Source organism: Brachionichthys hirsutus, chromosome 18 (assembly GCF_040956055.1).
Source record: "Brachionichthys hirsutus isolate HB-005 chromosome 18, CSIRO-AGI_Bhir_v1, whole genome shotgun sequence".
Classification (NCBI taxonomy): Eukaryota; Metazoa; Chordata; class Actinopteri; order Lophiiformes; family Brachionichthyidae; genus Brachionichthys; species Brachionichthys hirsutus.
In genome coordinates this window covers 4,504,161-4,525,462 of record NC_090914.1, presented here as the reverse complement: position 1 = coordinate 4,525,462, position 21,302 = coordinate 4,504,161, and the positions used below count along the sequence as shown (strand labels likewise).

General features: G+C 44.3%; 1 protein-coding gene and 2 pseudogenes across 1 annotated transcript; all 3 read left to right on the top strand.

The window, feature by feature from the left end:
- Positions 1–1,399: 1,399 nt before the first annotated feature.
- LOC137907245 (cytochrome P450 1B1 pseudogene) lies at positions 1,400–4,016 on the top strand (annotated as a pseudogene).
- Positions 4,017–4,467: 451 nt separating this feature from the next.
- Positions 4,468–7,089, top strand: LOC137907264 (cytochrome P450 1B1 pseudogene; annotated as a pseudogene).
- Positions 7,090–19,584: 12,495 nt separating this feature from the next.
- gchfr (GTP cyclohydrolase I feedback regulator) lies at positions 19,585–20,684 on the top strand. Its single transcript, XM_068752278.1, has 3 exons — positions 19,585–19,647; positions 19,879–19,973; positions 20,489–20,684. Exons 1-3 carry the CDS (start codon positions 19,612–19,614, stop codon positions 20,616–20,618), a joined length of 261 nt encoding a protein of 86 aa, XP_068608379.1. The 5' UTR covers positions 19,585–19,611; the 3' UTR covers positions 20,619–20,684.
- The last annotated feature ends 618 nt before the right edge of the window (positions 20,685–21,302 follow it).

Here is a 21,302-nt window from a genome sequence, read left to right as displayed (position 1 = left end):
ACATTTCTCAAGACAAACAGCTTTCAGGCAGAACTCTGAAGCAAAAGCTCTGAACGTCAACGGAGGACTCGTGCTTATACGGACCATTATTGTGAAAGAGCAACACCAAACACATAATGAAGTCACAGTCAACTTGCTTTTATTGTTGTATGTCTTTTTTGTTTCCATAGTTTAAACATGTGGTGCCACAGAACATGACATTTGTCATGCTATTGAAGGAGAAATTTAAATTGATGACAGTTTAGAATGAGGTTGTGGATTGCAAAAGTGTAACTAGAGTTATATAACATCCATTGTGGCAGAAGCATGAAATATACAGACCGTGTTGATGTTCTATTTCAGTAAAGCTACAACTTGACTGTATTAATAATAATGCGTCCTCCTCACACCTTATTAATAAAATTATTTATTGTATTATGGGTTGGAAAAGACGCATAATAAAGTCGGATATAAAATGATGCACATATATAGTATTTGCGGGTAAATGAAACTCTCAAAGTTTATTCATCTTCAACCTCTATCTATCTATCTATCTATCTGATCATTTGTCCATACTGAATTACTTTAAAAGAAAGAAAGACTCTGTGTGGAGGACAGCTTTACTTCTTTATAGATACATAATAACTTTGTAAATATCGTTAATTCCATTTTTATGGCAAGCTAATAAACTAACAGTCAGGCCGCAGGACTTTTGGAAAAGTTATCAAAGGGACATGAAATCAAAAGACAGCATTTTGAAACCAATAAAAAAGGACAGCCAGTGTTGTGCGTGTGATCAAAGACGCTTTAATTCACTGACTCCAAACAGAGTCACAAAGTGCATTCAAAATAAGGACCGACTACCAAATTAAAATGATAAATACATAAAAACAACACGCTTGCAGTCCCCCAACGAGTCACACAAATGGCTCGACACGCTTCTTACGGAATCGGTCACCGGTGGTCTGATTTCTCCGCGGTGGTGTTGCGTCACGGTTCATCCACGCTGCACGCTCACGGGGCTCCACCGACGCTCACGTCGGCGCGCACGTCGGCGCGCGCGTCCGGCTGCGCCCGACAGCAGAGAGATGATGAAGTCGTCGGGTCTGCTCTGGAGGGCTCCCACAATGGGAGGAGTGTGAAAGTTATCCTGAGCCCTGCCCACCAGCTGCAAAACATATAAGACGCTGGACAGCGGCAGAAATCAGGCACTTACGCTTTAAATCTACAAACTTCACCGTCTTTTGTAGTTGAGCCTTTTTAATCATGACCTCTCCAGCATTTTATTGAAGCATATTGAATATTTGTGTAGGATATAGATGGGCAGGAGCTTATTTTTGCTTCCAATAATATTCAACAGGCTTTATTAAAAAAGTGATCATTTCTTTTTCTTTTTTTCTTTTTTAAGAAAAAAGTGTGCAGAAAATTGATCACAATGGCACTGGACACCGAGTTTGGCGTGCAGGGCAGCAGCATCGTCAGAGAGTGGAGTGTCCAGCCTGCTCTGGTCGCCTCCTTCGTCTTCCTCTTCTGCCTGGAAGCCTGCCTGTGGGTCAGGAACCTCCGGCTCAAGAGGAGACTGCCTGGACCCTTCGCCTGGCCCGTGGTGGGAAACGCCATGCAGCTGGGACGGATGCCCCACATCACCTTCGCCAAGCTGGCCAAAAGATACGGCAACGTGTACCAGATACGACTGGGCTGCAGCGATGTCGTGGTCCTGAATGGAAGCAGGGCGATACATCAGGCACTCATACAGCACAGCACCGAGTTTGCAGGGAGACCAAACTTTGTCTCTTTCCAAATGATCTCTGGAGGAAGGAGCCTGACATTTAATAATTACAGCAAACAGTGGAGAGAGCACAAGAAAATGGCTCAGTCAAGCCTCAGAGCATTTTCCTCGGCAAACAGTGAGACCAAAAAAACCTTCGAGCAACATATAACAGCCGAGGCCATGGAAATGATGCAAGCGTTTTTGCGCCACAGCGCTGATGGACGTTATTTTGACCCTGCTTATGAGCTCACAGTAGCTGCTGCCAATATCATGTGTGCTCTCTGCTTCGGGAGGCGATATGGACATGAGGATCTGGAGTTCAGGTCCCTGTTAAAAAAGGTGGACAAGTTTGGAGAGACAGTCGGGGCAGGTAGCTTGGTCGACGTCATGCCCTGGCTGCAGTCCTTCCCCAACCCAGTGCGCAGTGTCTACGAAAACTTCAAAAACATCAACAAGGACTTTTTCAAATTTGTGAAAAACAAAGTGGTGCAGCACAGAGAGTCCTTCGACCCCGACGTGACCCGTGACATCACTGACGCCATCATCAGTGGGATTGAGCATGGAAAGGACGTTGGACTGTCCAAAGAGTTTGTTGAAGCGACGCTCTCAGATCTGATCGGAGCAGGTCAAGACACCGTGTCAACTGTTGTGCAGTGGATCATCCAGCTCCTCGTCATGCACCCGGATATGCAGGTCAAGTTGCAGGAGCTCATAGACAAAGTCGTGGGACGAGACAGACTGCCATCAACCGAGGACAGAAGCAACCTGCCGTACCTGGATGCCTTCATCTACGAGACCATGCGCTTCACCAGCTTTATCCCCCTCACCATCCCTCACTCCACGACCTCCGATGTCACCATTGAGGGTCTCCACATCCTTAAAGACACAGTGGTCTTTGTCAATCAGTGGTCTGTCAACCATGACCCTTTGAAGTGGAAGGATCCGCAGGTCTTTGACCCCTCGCGGTTCCTTGATGAAAACGGGGCCCTAGATAAGGACTTAACAAGTAGTGTGATGGTTTTCTCGTCAGGTAAGAGACGCTGTATCGGTGAACAGATTGGCAAGGTGGAAATGTTTCTATTCTCAGCCATCTTGCTCCACCAGTGTAGCTTTGAGAGCAACCCGTGTGAGCCCGCTACCCTTGAATCCTCCTACGGGCTCGCGCTAAAGCCCACCCGATGTAGCGTCAGTGCCAAGCTCAGAGGAAAGCTGCTTGGTGTAGTTTCCCCGGCATGAGCGGCATGTCCTTTATACTGTGACTCAAGGCCAGCAAACACCTTTCCCACCGATGGCATTTAAAATGATTATCAACATACAATACCTGCACCAAATTCCACTGTTAAAAGGTCTCTATATTTATAATTATATTTAATATACATATTAATGTGCACATGAAGTATTGCTAGTGCAGGGCTGGCAATATGAATTCAAATAAGTGATTATAGCTGCAGGTCAATGTTGTAGACTGTTACGATCAGGATCTCTTTTTCACAAAATACGTTATACTTGATCAGATATTTTACACTACTCTGAGTCATATGCCTGTTTAACATTCACTATTGAGCATGTATATGTATGCTGTGTGGGCAGGAACTAGCTACTTTCTCAAAGTGTCAGTTTTAACCAATGTAACTGTATGCAAAATGCTTTGAAATGTTATCAATTCACGTGAGGATTTAATGTCTTGAATTGTAATATCTAAGAATATATTCAACCTTTGCCACCTAAAACAGTTACAGAACAGTATTTTATCATTTCATTTTTTCAGGTTTGACAATAAATGTAATGCAGTTTATTGTATTTCAGTATCCACTGTACTCGAACCATAAAGACATACTGTATTTAAATAAAGAAAGCTAATCAAAGTGTAAAAAAGAGAGAGAGATTTGCATGTTTGTGACGGCGGGAGTGTTTTATCGAGGACCACCCATCACAGTCTTGAGGATGAAGCAGAGACATTGCCGTGAACTTAGACTGCACTTTCTTCATGTCTGCAGGCTTCAGTCTACAGCAGGTATCTGTCACTCATGAGACAAAGAAACTCCTTCAAGCTTCATGGATGTCACTGAATTCATTTTAGTATATCCCAGATTCAGGTTAAATACCGAAGGGATGTCTCTGTGTCAAGGAAAAAAGAATTACAAATAAAAATTAAGCTCAATCAGCCTTCAAGTATTCATCCCAGAGGATATTTTGTTATCTGTCTGGCTTTATATGAAGGATGGAACAAATAAGCTATATCTGAAATCAATAAAGTGAATTGTGAATGGTCTGTGTGTCCTGTTTAATTGTGCTTTTACCTTTAGCGTAGAAGGTTGGCAAGACGAATTTTTAAAAACGCTTTTTGATGGCGTTGTTAGATATGTAATGCGTAACTGCTCCACATTACATCTATATATCAGATTACTTTTCAGACCATATTTGGTATGTAGAGTTGTTTATCTTCCAAACGAGTCATCGTAATCTGTAATTCTAGGCCTAAAAAAAACAGAATTCTTTCTTGGCAGCTCAGCATATTAAGTAGCTGCTCTCCGTTTCTATCATTCTACCAGGGACAGCGCTGGCAGCAGGCCGAAAAGAGAACTGGGTTAAGGTCTGCAGGCTGTGGTCAGTATGGGAGGGGAGAGATAAAAATCCTGATTCACTGGCCCCTCCCACCATAAAGACAGATATAAGCGAAGTGTCAAGGCTTGCGTCGTATCAAGTCGTTCTCGCTAGGTGGAGAGGGGTGAGTCGGCAGCAGTTTTTGAAAGGCTTTCTTATCAGCCTGCTAATGCTATTGGATGAAATACTAAATAAATATGATAATGTATAATAATAAATAATTTGTACTGAAATGCATTTAAGAGAAATATGGACCTCTTGAAATGATTTTCCTTTACTTGTGACTTTTTATGGGGTGTAGTGGATAACGCATGAAAGGACAACACAATGGCCAACATCGACGGGGAGTTTGGTGAGCAGGGCAGCAGCATCGTCAGAGAGTGGAGTGTCCAGCCTGCTCTGGTCGCCTCCTTCGCCTTCCTCTTCTGCCTGTGGGTCAGGAACCTCCAGCTCAAGAGGAGACTGCCTGGACCCTTCGCCTGGCCCGTGGTGGGAAACGCCATGCAGCTGGGACGGATGCCCCACATCACCTTCGCCGAGCTGGCCAAACGATACGGCAACGTGTACCAGATACGACTGGGCTGCAGCGATGTCGTGGTCCTGAATGGAAGCAGGGCGATACATCAGGCGCTCATACAGCACAGCACCGAGTTTGCAGGGAGACCAAACTTTGTCTCCTTCCAGGCTGTCTCTGGAGGTAAAGGTCTAGCGTTCACAAATTACAGCAGGCAGTGGAAGATACACAGGAAAATGATGCAGTCAACTATCAGAGCTTTTTCATCTGCAAACAGCCAGACCAAAAAAGCTTTTGAGCATCAAATTGTGGCCGAAGCCACAGAGCTAGTTGAGATTCTCCTCAAAATGAGTGCCCAGGGTCAATATTTCAACCCTGCTCACGAGCTGACAGTCGCTGCAGCGAATGTCATTTGTGCCTTGTGCTTTGGAAAACGTTACGGACATGAGGATGCTGAGTTTAGAGCCTTGCTGCACAATATAGATATGTTTGGACAGACATTAGGCGCGGGAAGTTTGGTCGATGTGATGCCATGGCTTCAGTCTTTCCCCAATCCGGTCCGAACATTGTTCAGAAACTTCAATGTTCACATTCAAGAGTTCTTTGGGTTCGTGCAGCACAAGGTGGAGGAGCACAGGGAGAGTTTTGATCCAGACGTAACAAAGGATATGACTGATGCCATAATTGGTGCGATTGACAAAGCTGACAGTGACAATGAACTCACCAAAAGCCACGTGGAGGGGACGGTGGCAGATCTGATCGGTGCAGGTCTGGATACTGTCGCCACCGCAATTCACTGGATTCTCCTTCTTCTGGCTAAACACCCAGAGCTACAAACCAAACTCCACGAGCTCATTGACAAGGTGGTGGGTAGAAGCAGGCTGCCGTCAGTCGAGGACAGAGACAGCCTGGCCTGCCTGGACGCCTTCATCTACGAGACCATGCGCTTCATCAGCTTCGTCCCCATGACCATCCCCCATTCCACGACCTCGGACGTCACCATCGAAGGTCACCATATTCCAAAGGACACGGTGGTCTTCATCAATCAGTGGTCCATCAATCATGACCCCCTGATGTGGAAGGATCCCCACATCTTTGACCCTTCACGTTTCCTGGATGAGAAGGGCTCTCTCGACAAGAATCTCACCAACAATGTTATGATCTTCTCAGAAGGGCGTAGGAGATGCATCGGGGAACAGATTGCCAAAATCGAGACATTTTTGTTCTTTGCCGTTCTCCTTCACCAGTGTAGCTTTGAGAAACGTCCTGATGATGACCTGTCCTTAAACTGCACGTATGGTTTAACAATGAGGCCCTTAGATTACAAGATCACTGCCAAACCCAGGGGGGGATTACTTACAGGCTCTTAGAAAAGTCTGATGATGTCGTCAATTAAAGTGCAGCAATGCAAAATAAGGTGTGTTCTATCCTGGTGGCAGATCGTTCTGTAATGACATCTTATAAGCATAGGCCTTGCACATTTACTCACATAAACATCACATTTTAATCATATACAGTATGTGAATCTGTTCCTATTTGCATATATTCCATATTTGCTGATGGTAAAGCATTTATTACCACCGCTGAGGCGGAAGTCGCCGGTGTTGTTTTTTATTATCTGTCTGACTGCTAGCAAGATAACTCAAAAAATTACAGATGGATCTTGATGAAATTTTAAGGAAATGTTGGGAATGTTACAAGAAAGCAATGATTAAATTTGGTCCATAATCCATAAACACACATCAACTCTGATTCACTTTTACTTTTCATGGTTGGTGGATAAAGATACCAAGAACAATTTAGAACCTTCTGATGATGATCCAGATCACCATGTGGATGGTGTAAATCCAATTATGAGGGGAATGAGCTCTTGGTGGAGGTCTGCGCTCTCCGAGTGCTTTTTTAGTTGTCTAATGATTTGTGCAAAAAAGTTCAAAGCAGTGAAGGCCACATGGTGTAAATATTGCGTTGTTCTGTCAGCATATACCCCTCAACGGATGGCTGTGATTGGCCTATGCTTAAAACAGCTTATGTATTCCCCCAATCAGAGCAGCATTATTGATCCACATGTATTTGTCAAGAATATTTACTGAGAGGAAATGTCAATAAACATAAAAAAAAAAAAAAAGTCTGTCATGCTGTAATATCCTGTCTTTACTCTGCAGGGACGAACACAGGTCTTTTGCTTGATTGAAAATGTACTTCTAAATAAATAATATAACATACCTTCAAAAAAGTGGCTTGATTATTGATTTCTGGTTAAATAAGACATTCTGCACTGCAACACTGCAAAGACCCTAGACGGGAGAACTGGTCCACCGAAGTTCACTCCGTTTCCATCACTGCTTCCCAAAACATCCAAGAAATGTGTTGAGCTGAAAGACTCCCTTTCACCCAGAGACACCCACTCCTCACACCCCACAGCACCTCATCCTGCCCAGTTTCACTCCGAAACCTTTTCAGCTCAAATTATTCATCATCTGGCACGTACGCCGAACCACAGAGTGACCTCCCACAAGGTTCTCCCCTCCACTGCAGGACGCAGCTCAGTTATCCATCCAAAAACCTCACTTTTCTTTTGACAGAGGTTAGACGTGCAAACTGCAGTCGCTGTTCAGTACACGAAAAAAAAGCGAGGTAGAATTACTTGGAAGCAGACAAATGCGACTCTCCAGATAATCTCTCCCTCTGTCTACCGCCGTCGCTCGCTGAAACACCGCAGAACATTGTGTCTGATTGCTGGCAGGAAATAAAGCCAATAATAAGTCTTTCCTATGACATTGCCCTCAACACCAACATAATGACCACGGCTGCATTCCACATCCACAACGTTGCTAACGACTGACAAGGATATCATTTCAATTCTGTCCAAAAAGCAGCAGAATATTACAGCACATCATTAATCATTCTTGTGTTTGAAAAGGAAGTTAGCATCCCAACAATCGCTTTTCTTTACATAACAAGATAAATAGTCTGTGGGGATGGGGATCAACCCCCCCCCCCCCCCCCCCCAAGAGCAGGAAGGAAGGAACGGGAGGAAGAATGTTTGGTGGTATTCCCAAACAGTCAGATCACTGTGATTGCCAATGGATCAACAACTATGTAGTCTCTTCACTGTATTTTTAGTAGCATATTAATACCACCCCAAGTTCTCATGGCATATTGTTCTTCTCTGTTGTAATGCGACTCCAGTAGAAAAAAGCTTGTGACTTAAATTAAACTGATGTTCCGTGTTATGAAAGACACAGCCTGTCATCAGCGCGATCTATGAAAAACAAACGACTTTCATTTCATTTTTTCATTTGTCTTCAATGCAATATATTCCAGAGTGTTGGTGTGATGTTCCATGTTTAAAGGGTTTCCCATCATTTGAAGCCGCCCTGCGGCATTATGTCATAGACGTGCACACGGAGCGGGGGACTTCAAATGATGCTCCAGTTGACATAAAAGTCAAGCCATGTCACCTTTAAGCACGGTGCCCAGCTCCAGACGCCATAATTTAACTTACTCCTTAACCGGTCCGACTAATATTGACCCGTCTCTTCGTGTTCTGGAATCTGAGACATGTGAGGTAACCCTGCCACTATTACCCAACTCATTACTGCAGGGTGGGACAGTTAGCGCTTGCTGTTTTGTCTGTGCTGGGATTGTGTTTTGGAGCGGCGGCACGGAGAGGACCTTTGGTACAAACGAACACAATGTGCAGTTCTACTTTCCATATAACAAGCAATTATTCCCAGGAAGTACAGAGAGAAGTGATCCACGTCGGTCATTATGAGAGCATGGCCGGTGGGTTTTTCTTCATGGAAAACTAACTGTGTATAAGTGGATTTCTTTTTTCTTTTTCTTTTTTTTATGGAAATTGAGCAGCACTGCCTCCTTCAATTGACATTAAATGCCTTTTCTGAAGCCGTGTGTTCATAAAGTGGAGTTAGACAGGAGGGTGTGGAGGTTATGGTGGTGGGGAAGTTTGCCTTCTCCCCCGGGCTGCCTTGTTCAATCAGTCGGACACGCCGAAGTGAAGCCTGAGGTTGTGTCGGGGTTTCCATATTGTCTGTGTGTGATTTACGGGGAGGCGGTGCGGCTGAAGGTAAACCATATTAGCAGCATTTACATTCTTCACTGTCTGAACAGCCGCATTTACTTTCTATCAAAACCAACAGGACTTATCTTGTCTCTTCTTTTCTATATTCAATTTTTTTCCCTTCCTATCTTTTCTCCCTGCTTTGTATTTTCCTACACACACAAAGACATACGAGCAGTTTGTCTGTATCTTTTAGTTTTTTCGGAGGGGAGATTTATTCTTAGAAAAAGAACATCAAGACTTGGCAAGGGCTCACTCAAGTAAACACTAAAACTCTCTTTATTTGCCAAACCTCAGAAGTAAATTAGATTACCATAATATCCACCCTACAAATAACTCACAATCCCATTATCTGATGATGGATCACTTCTGGTGGATCCCCAGAGTGAGACTCTGGTTCCCTGTTGGTCCGGCACCTTCAAGAGGCCATCAATCTTGTTCTGTGTCAGAGATAGCAGAGTCTGCTAAGAAGATAACAAATTGCTGGCTGCACTGTTGTGTAACCCAGACTGGAGCCTCTTCCAGGGTACACATCTCCGAGAGACAGGCATATCTGATTTGTTTGAAAAAGGGAGGATTTAAATTGCATTGTGTATTTTTATAAGTAACATGAGAACGGTGGAAATGCTCGATGCAGTGGGCGACTGGGAGACTTGAAAACATGCAGATAATTGCTACATGTTTGTTGAGCTATTTTAGAAAGTAATGCCTTCGATGCTGAAGAACGAAAAGGATCTAGTAGAATAAATGATGTGTCAAGACATCTGCAAAACAGAAATAAAAGTACAGTATATTCTTATTTTTATAGTTAATGTATTACAACTTGAGAGTCTGTACACGATGGTTTACAATCTACAGGATAGCTTTCTGTAGTTGCTGCTGGTTGCCTAGAATCTGCTCTGTACCAATAAATATTCTATTAATCTGTTAAAATAGATCATTGTTATTATAACTATATTTTTATAACTAACAAATGACTGAGGAAATGGTTTCAGGGATGCTAACTCGTACTTTTTTGTGCTACTCTAAGCTGCTATGCTGCATGTTTAATAGACTCACTGCATGTGAGTCTATAAAAAGCCAAGTTATTTTCAAAATGAAGATCTAACAACTGTTGCATTTTTTCAGACTTTTTCCTTCTTAAACCGTAGTTTATTTATCCTTCCATCCTTGGAGTCGCACCTCTCAGGAAAGCTCATTTCCTGTTAGAGCTCATCAGTCTTCTTCAGCTGGTCACACCTGTCCAGACTCACAGGGATGCACCGTCTTTCTTTATCCTATCATCCTCCGGCTCTTTTTAACATTGTATTATCTCTGAACCTCCAGTTGCTGCTGCTGTTTTGAACTCTACCTCATCTCCTATTCTTAGCAAATTCACCAATTTCATCTGCATCATCAGCAGAATCAGCATCATTCATTTGTTTACAAAAAAAAACCTGAAACTGGATGCTACTGTGTTTTGCATCCTGCCTCTCAGAACGCTGGGATCTAAGAGCACACGCTGGAGCCGCATTATGCAGCAGCTGGTTTGTTCAGAGTAAATAAACAAAGTCTGCAATGAGAAGGGTCTTTGTTGCTGTGCTGTTGCACAATGCAACTTCTATGCTTATGTTTGTGCTCTGAAAGGGATCCTAGCACGGTGCAGCGCAGCAGCTGGGGTTGTCATCTGACCCCACAATGAATATGCAATATTCTACAGCTGCCGGTAATTGCATAATGTACCTCAATGTCTCTCAGCATCGATATCTAAAAGTATATCTTATACATGAGAGTACCATATGCATAATCTTGTAAAGATCTCCCTGTTTAAAAAAATAAAAGTCACACAATCGACCCATAATGCATCTCTCCACTGCAGCGGGAACCCTTCTCCATCCCTCCCTTCGCTTTCACGCCACCCCACTTCAAGCCCTCTTCTTGGCAATGCTTTACACCAGACCAAAACAATTTAGGCAATGAGCTATTTGCATTTGTAAGGATTTCATTTTTAGTTGTTTTCACATTCTGCTTTTGTTGTGGGCTCTGATTGCCTCTCAGAATGTCTCCACTCACTGAGAGAATAACGGCTCGCCGGATCTGACCACTCGACTGGAAATACCTTTTTCTGTTAAGACCTCAAACGGCCTGCAGTGCTTCCAACATGCTGGCTAGATGACAGGGGAAGATGCTGCATCTCAAGTTCCTGTTATCCTAAATGATCATTTTACATAGACTAAATTATGAGTTACATTTGAACGGGAGTTCGCTTTCACTTTTGGAAAAAGAAATATGGGCACATGCGCCGAGAGGGGTCAGCATCCTTCTGACAGTTCATCCTCTCAGCTCCCTCTGAAGCTGCTTTGTGTCCAAATGTTAGACAAAACGGTTATTCATACGAGACATGGCTGAAACTGGAAGCTGTTGGGTTAGGGATAAGCGCAGGCATCACTAATACTCAATTAGACAATCATCCAAAAGCTCCCAGAAAACACATGCGATGCGAGTTTATTCACTCCAGCTGATGACTCGGTTTAGGAATGAATGCTGCTAGCCTTTTCTGCTACGACTCACATATGAGATGAAAAGTATGGCAGTCACGTTGGAGTCCTTGCCATAAGCATCTGATTGGGCACGGGGGGGGGGGGGGGGGGGGCACTGGGGGCAGAAGGAGGGGGTCCTGGAAGACAGTTTGAGCTGAATCGGAGGTGCAGATCAGGAAGAACAACAGAGTTAGGATGAACAGTGATTATGGGAACGCTGGGGGTGATACTAATCCAGAGACACTGTTTACACCCTGCTAGCATTAGAGGATTTGGATGTTGGTTCTTTCCCTGCTGAGGACACAGGAGCAGATGGTCTGACTGATTGTGCGGCGGCAGCAGCGAATATGCTCGCTATTCCAGAGCAGAGGAAAATTAGTCCGAGATCGCACAGTCATGGGTTGGCAATATTGTGGATTTGCAAAACCAGGGATTTCCCAGATACCGGTAGACGATGTTCAAATCACATTTGAGTAGACACTGTTAAATTCACTGGAGTGTAAAGTAATACATTAGATGTCAACAAATTTCTATTACAGCATGAAATATTTGGTGGGCGATCTCATAGCATTATGTAAGACATCCGTGTCTGTGCCAGAACCTAAGACAGGGGGGTGGAGGGGGGGCATTCAGGTGCAGGCTGCTGAACACGCAGATCTGCTCTTTACTACTTGCCATACATGGAAATAGTTAGTGGAGCTCACTCAACTTTATTACCCCAATAATAAACTGTAGCCAAGCTTTAAAAGGGAGGCAGTGAAATGAAACAATTATTGTTTTCATGTTTACCATAAAATAAACGTAAACAATTTAAATCACCAGACTCTTTCAATAGCAGCTCCTCGTGATTACACAATTCACTGTGGTTATTGAATCTCTCACATGGGGCTACAGCTCAGCCTTCAGACGCAGTCACATCTGTGCATATTGCATCCATTTACACAAAGTCTTACCCAGGAAAATCCCTTAAAATAACCGAGTTCTCTCTGGGAAGAGAAATGATTCTATTTAGGACTGTAAGAGCGGGACGGAGGATTACGATTCTCCTCTCATTGCTCTGATGGTCTCAGAGTGTGAACTGGAAAACAGAGAAGGGGGCCGGTAAAATAAAGAAAGGCATCTGAGGACAGCAAGAAACCGTACACCCTGGACACATTTAGACAGGAGTCAAGAAGCTGTTTGACAAAGAATGGAAACAACTAGAAATTTAGGGTGAAAACTGCGTCAGTGTGTGTTTGCTCCAACGACGCTCTGCATACCATCACAGAAACACCTGTCAAACTGTGGGTATCAAAATCACAAGTGTCCTCTAAAGGTCCAACTGCACTCTGGACGTTTATAACCCCAATCGGTACATTTGATGCGTCACAAGAAGGAGACGCTTTGGAATAAATGGCAGCCAATGAGTCAGTTTGCTTTCGCTGATCATTGCATTTCCTGCGAGTGGGAGACACCAGAAGTGTCAGCAACTTTTCACGTCAGTCCCCCCCCCACACCATCATACATAATCCCAAACACAGCAGGCAGAGCTGGGGCGACAGGAGTCGGGGTGTCTGCTCCAGTTCTCCAAACTGGTGTCGCATAGCAGAGGAGAACCCATTAAAAGAGCCCTGGACTTTGGCTGACTCCCCAGCATTATGGGCCCCTCATCATACCCCCCATTCCCTTCTAACCCCGCTCCCTTTCTCTCCTCCCACATGGACTCCCATCCCCACTGACTCGGGTGCCAGCGACTAAGGAGCCTCTCTAGAGAACCGCCTTGAACATCGCACCTATCTTCTCTGCCAGTAAAAGTAAGACTCTCTGCTCCCTCAGCTCCTCTCCCACCCACGTCCCCATCCCAGTCTCAGCAACATACCGAGTCCCTCCACAACACAGTGGTCAAGAGCTGCCAGAACCCACAGCCAACAGCGACACTCCACATCGCTCCCATCGCAAGAGGCAGCCATCTCTCTTTGTTGGTGTGTGTGTGTGTGTGTGTGTGTGTGAGCAGTTGCATGCAGACATATGTACAAACTGTTCCTGCCTCCACCACAGAGACAACCGGACATGTGAGCGCCACACTGCAACGATTGCTCTCTCCAAACTCTGAAAGTGATTTTCTCACTGAATCGGAGAGGAAATGATTCATTAGGCAGTGGCTTGGTTGGGGTCGCTCCGACATGGAATAAGAAGCATCCAGTCCACCCCCCTCTCAGTCTGGGGCATTCGCTGTGTGGACCAATAACCAAAGGGTAAATGTGAGGCAAGGAGGATAAGGGCCGGAGAGGGCAGAAAGAGAGATCACTGTGGTTTCGGGTAAACAGTATAACGGCTCCCAGGCCAGCTTGTGTTTCCTGGAACATCACAGAACGTTTAACACGAGAGACAATAACACTACAATGTTCCCTCATATTTATGAGGTCATCATCCACACATCCTGGTCATCTGTTTCAGGATTTTGGCTCAGCACTGCAACACCTGGATAACAACAGCTCACAACAGTAACTTCATCGTTGCATACTGTGATGTTAGATGAGGTCAGAAACCCAGACTACAACATGATGGTCATACAAACACAGCTCCTTTTATCCCTTTTATGATTGGGTGGGATGCTGTCTAACCTAAACTTTTGGTACATTCTCATCCCTAAAAACTTATATATGCATATATTGGCCATACATTTAAATGATACTAATGAAATATTTGAGACATCATTTCTGCATCCTTTTTTTAAAGTCAGAGATATGTTATAGAATCTGCTGATTCCCAGTTTCTGGGTAGAAAAGAAGCACCTATGTGATGCACGTCTCAAGTTTGATGAATAACACTTACGATTACACAAAGTTTTCATTAATTTAGATCCAACTAATCATTGCATTTTGAATGAATTGCCACTAATGGCACATATAGGTATCTGTCAATTATAAATGTTCCCAATTACCCCACTCATATGCCCCACCACTCTATTTTCCATAGCTCTCCCGAATCTGTTTCCAGACTTCTGTGTCTGTTGCATATGTTTGCTAATGTACAAATGTCTGTGATAATTATTTTAAGCCATAACATCCCGGTAACTTATATACCGATGATGTGATAAGCGGCTTGTTACTTTTTAAACGTGGTACATGTCCTAAAGCAAGGGCCACATGAAAAGGAAGAATCGGGATTGACCCTGAGTAACTTCTGTATAGGCTCGCCAAAGTTTCTGTGAGTGTGAAAACATCACTTGCGCAAGTTCTGTGAGTAGTTTTTCTCATTATGTATTTTCACAGTCATAATTTTTTATGAGCAGTTTTACCACCAAGTATTTGTTTTCAAAATGAGCTCCCATGGTGGTCCACTCTGCATCTTTACCATTTGTCTTGGATAATTTATGGCAGCAAAGAAACTCTTGAGCGGAGTTTGCATCTACTCCCGGTGTCTGCGTGGGACGATTGACCCAATCAGTCGATGGATGGATTAAACTCTCTAAATAATTGATCTCCGGTGCCTGTGTGATGTCAGACAACCTCCCATTGATGACATTGTGGAACACAGGGTGACTTTATAACTCTGGGAAGTCAAACAAAGGAAACTGTCATCACTCAAGGCATTCCAAAAGCAATTTGCCAATTGCCTCGTAAATCTAAACTCTGTCAACAAGTGTGTACGAGTTCATGGAGCAAAGCAGCAAAATGCTCAATCTGGGACATCCCAACATTCTAAAGTGACCCATCGGTGTGGGTGCTGACAGGAGATAAGCACGTTCTGAGTTTTGTGGAATGCAATTTAGTTTTAAACTGTAAAGGGGAGTGCTGAAGATTTCCCAGAAATGCCATGGAAGCGGTTAGACTAAGGAGGAAGCGTAAAACGAAGAAGCAAAGATAAGAAACGGGCATCTGGATTATACGTTAAGCCTCATTACTCAACCTCCCACTGGCTTTAACATAGTGAGAGACAGACAGCGAAATAGAGTGGACATGCAAACATGAAATATCACACAGCATTTAATTGTTTGTGCGTGCGTGCGTGCATGCGTTTAGCAGTGTGGGTGTCCATGACTCCCTCCTGACCTCGTGCTTGAGTTGAAGCTTGTCATGAAGCAGCAAATTGTGAATTAGATAAGTGTCAGTGAGCTATTGGTCCTGGAACACAGCAACCACCGCAACCACACTACGTTTAAGAATGTGGCTTTCTTCCCTCAGCTTCAGCTACCATCGTGTAAAACAGGGGTCCCCAAACTTTTTCCTGTGAGGGCCACATCACTTTTCCCTTCTCTGATGGAGGGCCGGGGTCAGTTTGTACAGGAAAAGTGTGATGATGGCAGGGGTGCCTAAACATTTAGGGGCCGAATGCGGAGGTAGGCTGTAGTTTAGGGTTCATCTCACCATCACAACTACACACAGTGACATGAATCGAGTGTCACACACGTAATGCCTCTCACACCCAAACTCAGTCTCTCTCCAGCATTATCACGAAATGCAGAGGCAAAGAACGACTGGAGAGCGTCTGAAGCCGGCTGGATCAATCAGCTGATCCAATACAGCTGCAGAGGACCAAACAACAAACCTCAAATTCTTGTAAAAAACCTGAATGCTGCACGCCTTGGCTTCAAACCCGGGATCTTCTAGCAGGGAGTCAAGGGCACTACCCACTACACCACCTGGAGGTCACCCTGTTGAACATTAGGATACATAGACAGTAGCATTGTTGACTTTAGATCAGAGGCACTGGTTTTGAATCCAGTACGACGTCACCTGGTCTGAGACACGCCCACTCCACATAACACAAAAGGAAAAAGCACAACATAGCAACACAACAACACAGCAACACAGAACAACACAACAACACGCTGTGGTCTGAGATATCAACTTATTATTTGACAGGTACGACTTTAGTAATACCTCAAGTTTCCTCACCTGTACGGTGGTGTAGTCGGTAGGGTTACCGGTCTACTGCCGGAGGAACTGGGTTCGCATCCAGCTGTGGGAGTGGGGGTGGAGTAGGGGCGGCAGGGCAGGCCCAGGGCCTTACCTGGGCGGAGTGAACTGGACCACTGGTCCTGGACCTGCCCTGTTGCCCCTGCTCCATCTCATTCCCGTAGTGGGATTCGATACCAGGGCCATTTTGCCCCCCTCAACAATGCTGCCAACCATGCCACCGTGGAGGTGAGGAAACCTGCCCTGTTATTACAAAGTAATTACTATGTAATAAGTTGATATTACGGAACATTAACTTTCTGGCCGTATGTGACCATCATTAAAAATAAAAGGGAGGCTACTCATGTTGTATGGAAAGGAAAAGAAGTACATTTTATTTTGGGTCTCTGGTATTGTTCAGGGGGGCAGGCCAAATGTGGAAATGGGCCGGCAAGCTGTCCCTTTGCTGCAGCCAAGCTTGTTGTCATAGTTGTTTTTCTAGGAAAAGCCATTCCTGGTGTTCTAAAGTTGCATTGATACACAGCGTAGATTAGCTTGTTCTTAAACAACAAGCACATGGTGCAATATAAAAAACATGATGGGACTCAGTCCCGACAGTGTTTCATGTTCTCTCTGTCCAATCATCCGTCTTCCTGTCCTTAATCACTGCTTTCCAGACAACAACATTGATATTGACACACCTATCAAGGGATTATGTTACTGTATTTCACCATTTATGGTGCAATTAATCTTCAAATCTGAAGAACTTTATTGTATGTAATAAGTCATTACTTGGTGTGTTTTGATCTTCAGTGTAAATACTCCTTTCTTTTACCTTAAAAAAACTATAGATATTGACCAAGTGCAATCATTAGTCATTGTTTGAATTCTTGTCATTGACGGATTATCAAAGAAATGACTTACAAAGAAAACGTTTTACAATCTGACGATGAGAGCAAATAAAACTTAATGAACACGTTGGGAAGCGGCGGTTAGTCTGCGGTCTTTAAACATGGATGGTTCAGCTTCTTAGAAAGCCTGTGTAGTTTCCAGAAAATACTTTTCTGTTTGTCAGACCACAGTTTGTGTGTCTGAGTAGGTGTTTGGCAGCGGTGGAGATCCACGTGGGAACTGACTGTACTCTAACTTCAGACCTCCAGTTCAACTCAGAGTCCTGTCATCGGTATAAATTCTCACGGCTGTGTCAGCGGCTGAGGCTGTCGACAGGAAGGGTCAGAGCAGATTCTACTTCTTGGGGTAGATCAAGTACTTAAATGTGTGTGTTTTTTTACATCCGTTATAGGTCTGTTGTTGCCATTCTTTTACAGCCGTCTGTTGGGGCCGAGGCATCAGAGCCAGAGAAACTAACATTCTGCACAAGTTCATATAGAAATAAATGGTCCTGTGAACACCTCAAATCCCTGGCCCGACTGAACTGTTTATATCAGGGGTCCCCAAACTTTTTTTCACAGAAAAAAAAAAGGTCAGGAAATAAATAACAACACTATTAATAAAATAACCTCCATCTCATTCCCGTAGTGGGATTTGAAACCAGGGCCTGTTTTGAACAATGCTACCAACTATGCTCAAGCAGATGCAGATGCACACAGACATGAATGTAAAACTCTCCAGAAGACATCCATCGCTCCACAGTACAGCGATTCATCATAATTAAGTAGACGTAAACCTATACAGCGTGAAACCCTAACACCCAATCTATCAGAGCGCTGCCTCTTTGTCTCTGTTCTCACAGTTTAAATCTCGCCGCTGACTATTGGAACACGACTGCAACATTCACCCACAGTAAATCATCACAAACACAAACTGTCTGCTGCTGTATAATTCATTCTTTTTCAGTCCCCGGTCGGTGATTTAAAGCGATTGCCTGAGCAGTGCAGCTATCCCGAGCACGTCTTCTCCCACGTATGTTCGCAGCAAGTAAACCCATTGGACATATCAGTCATGACAAGCTTAATGTTCCGTGTGCTACGTCTGAAGCACTGGGCATTATGGGACCTGAAGTTTAGTTTCAAGCGATGACAAGGGCTTACGTTACAATTTTGCACACCACTTGATGAATAGGTTTTTATATGGATGGATGGCTGGACATTTGTTATGTCCATTACCAAGTTAAAACATATTTAAATAAGTCTGTGATAGTTTGTGTGGAACTCTGCAGTGTTTCCAGTGGATGTGGAAGACTCTTCATGTTCACGCTTTTTCTGAGAAGGGGAAGGCAAAAAGCCTCATCAAACGATCAAACTTCTTCCTGTGGACCCACCAGTGACGAGCCCCACTGTCACCACAGGTCACAGAAGAGCTGACCCTGCACTCCAATAACCAACACCAGATGAGCCAATGCAGCAAGACACTGTGGGAGTCCAGGAAATGTCTCTACTCGGGACATGTTTTGAGAGATGGCTCTCTGGTTTACTTTGGGGGGGCTCATCGACAACCCTGCTGCTTTCCTGTTTTCTTTGCCCAAGTAAGTCTCAGGTTAACAGGGACACCCCCTCTATTTTTTTTCCACACCACAAATAATTTATACCCAAGCTCCATTCGTTGCACAGATGACTGAAAGCCATAACTCTAAAGCAGACCCGGACATTGTACGGCCCCAGGGCCGCGTACGGCCCTTTGGTTGACTCTGACCGGCCCGTGTAAGGTTAATTGGAAATTACAAAATAAACACATTTTCTAATTTTACCTCATGCATGGACTAAACCTGCATTCAGTGACAGTTCAACATGATGTATCTTTCTTAATGAGCACAAAGACAATATTGTGATGTCTTCAGGATGCTAAGAACCTTCACACAACTTCCCAACAGTACATTAAACTCAAAATGTGTTTTAGAATGAATGTTCACTAATATGAGTCACAAATGGTAAAACGTTCACATTTATTTTAACATTGTTCTGAGAAATGTAGTTGAATAAATTGCATTGTTTGTAAGGCAACCTCAATTCTTCATTGCTTAATTATAACATGCTCTTACAAGCTTGTCAAAACGATGCTATTGACTGCTCGGCCACTTTCTTTACACAGCAAACAACTGAGCGGAATAGTTCAGCAGGACTTTGTCCACGGAGAGGAGAGCTGTGATTGGTCCGCCGCGGTGGGTGTTTACGCATTCTGTTTATGACTTGTCAGCAGAAGCGCAAATCGGGGGGGGGGGGGGGTGACGCTCGAAGTCTGAGCCGAAGCCTCTTCCTCAGCCTTCCCCAGCAGGATCAGCGCTCCGTCGCCAGGGAACGGGGATGCCGTACATACTCATCAGTACGCAGATACGCCTGGTGGGTATCCTGGGAGGCTGAAGAGATGAACAACTACAGTTACTGTAATTCTACCATTGCGTGGGATGATCTATTTTTAGGCTGCCCTGCCATTACGCACGCACCTGCCCGAGGGGGCTGCAGGTGGAGACGGCGGGTTGCATCCGCAGGCAAACTGCAGCGCGGCGTCGATTTTTACGCAGACAGCTGTTTTTTGTTTTTTTTTTGCATTAACTTGATTCCCTCTTGCAGGAGAACGGGCCAACAAATGTGGGAGATCAGTACTCAGATCCGGCTGTCATGAATTACCTGGGAGCCACGAAGAGAACCGTGCTGGGGAACAATTTGTGAGTACTGAAAATGGAGCAGACTGTTATTTTAGTGGATGTATATGAATGAAAACTACTCTGATTTGATCTTTTATATGAAAATATGTTGACTGTCAATTGCAAATGGGGGGGAAAAAACAACTTTAATGTGGGACATGCACACACACGTGCAGAATCAACTCCCAGGTGTACCGCAAATGTGCTCTGCAGGATATTTCCGTATTTACGCACTTAATGCTGGTGCGCCTTTCATTTTGGCATTCAACATGTACCCATCGACCACAGAGTTGAGATCAGGTCACGTGGTTGTGAAGGGCTGCTTTTCAGGTTTAGAATAAAAACCATTCAGGCTGATGGGATACAGATCTGGGAAGTGTTGTAATTTGACAATCTGATTCCAATGCTGCTGGGAAGTGAGCAAGCACCAAATACAATTAACAGTATCCTACTTTCCAAGGGTAGTTTACAGAAGGATGGTGACATCACACATCTGTGTTAAGTATAGGATTGCTTTGTGTGTGTGCTTATTTCAGCTCTGAGTACAATGTGGACGAACCACCTCGGCTGGTGTTGGACAAGCTGGAGAAGCTCGGCTTCCAGGTGAGGACGATGACGGGGGTTGGACAGACGCTGGTGTGGTGCCTCCACAAGGAGACAGAGTGACGGGACAAAACCCTGTAAAAGCCTTGAACATATTTACTTTTATAGTGAAGCAATAATAAATGTCTCTCCGCTCCATGTTTGACGGCTACTTAATCAACCCATTTTCAAGTGAAATCAAAATTCTTGAAATGAAATTATCCCAGATGTTAGGTTTCAGGATTTGTGACTTCACGTCACAAATCCTGCATCTGGAGCCGTCTGGATCTCTAACCTGCAAACAAACCAATCGTGCATCACATGACCTAGCTTCCACTTCACCATTTAAGTTCACTGGCGCTCAATTCAGACACCACAGAGATCCCCATATACTGTTTCCACACCAAGGTTGGTATAAAGTTAACAGAATACGTAGGCAATAGTAAGATATCAACGCTGTGCTGTTGTTGGTAAGATGAGGCGACAGCAGCTTCATCCTCCCATCCTAGTCCCCATGCACCTTAAGCCTCAGCTGGTTGGGTTGGTGGGGAACGCGTTTCCTGCAGTACTATTGTTTTCTGTCGTCATGTCATGCAAAGCTGGCGTGTGGCTCCTAAATAACACGATAACAGAAGAAAGGGATCCATAATAGACATGCGATTACACCACGGTCCCCCAAGCGACAGGAAAATGAGGATAAATAGATTTTCCACAGGAAGAGGATACAATTACAACTCATGGTGGCCACAACAGACGGAACCGTGATGT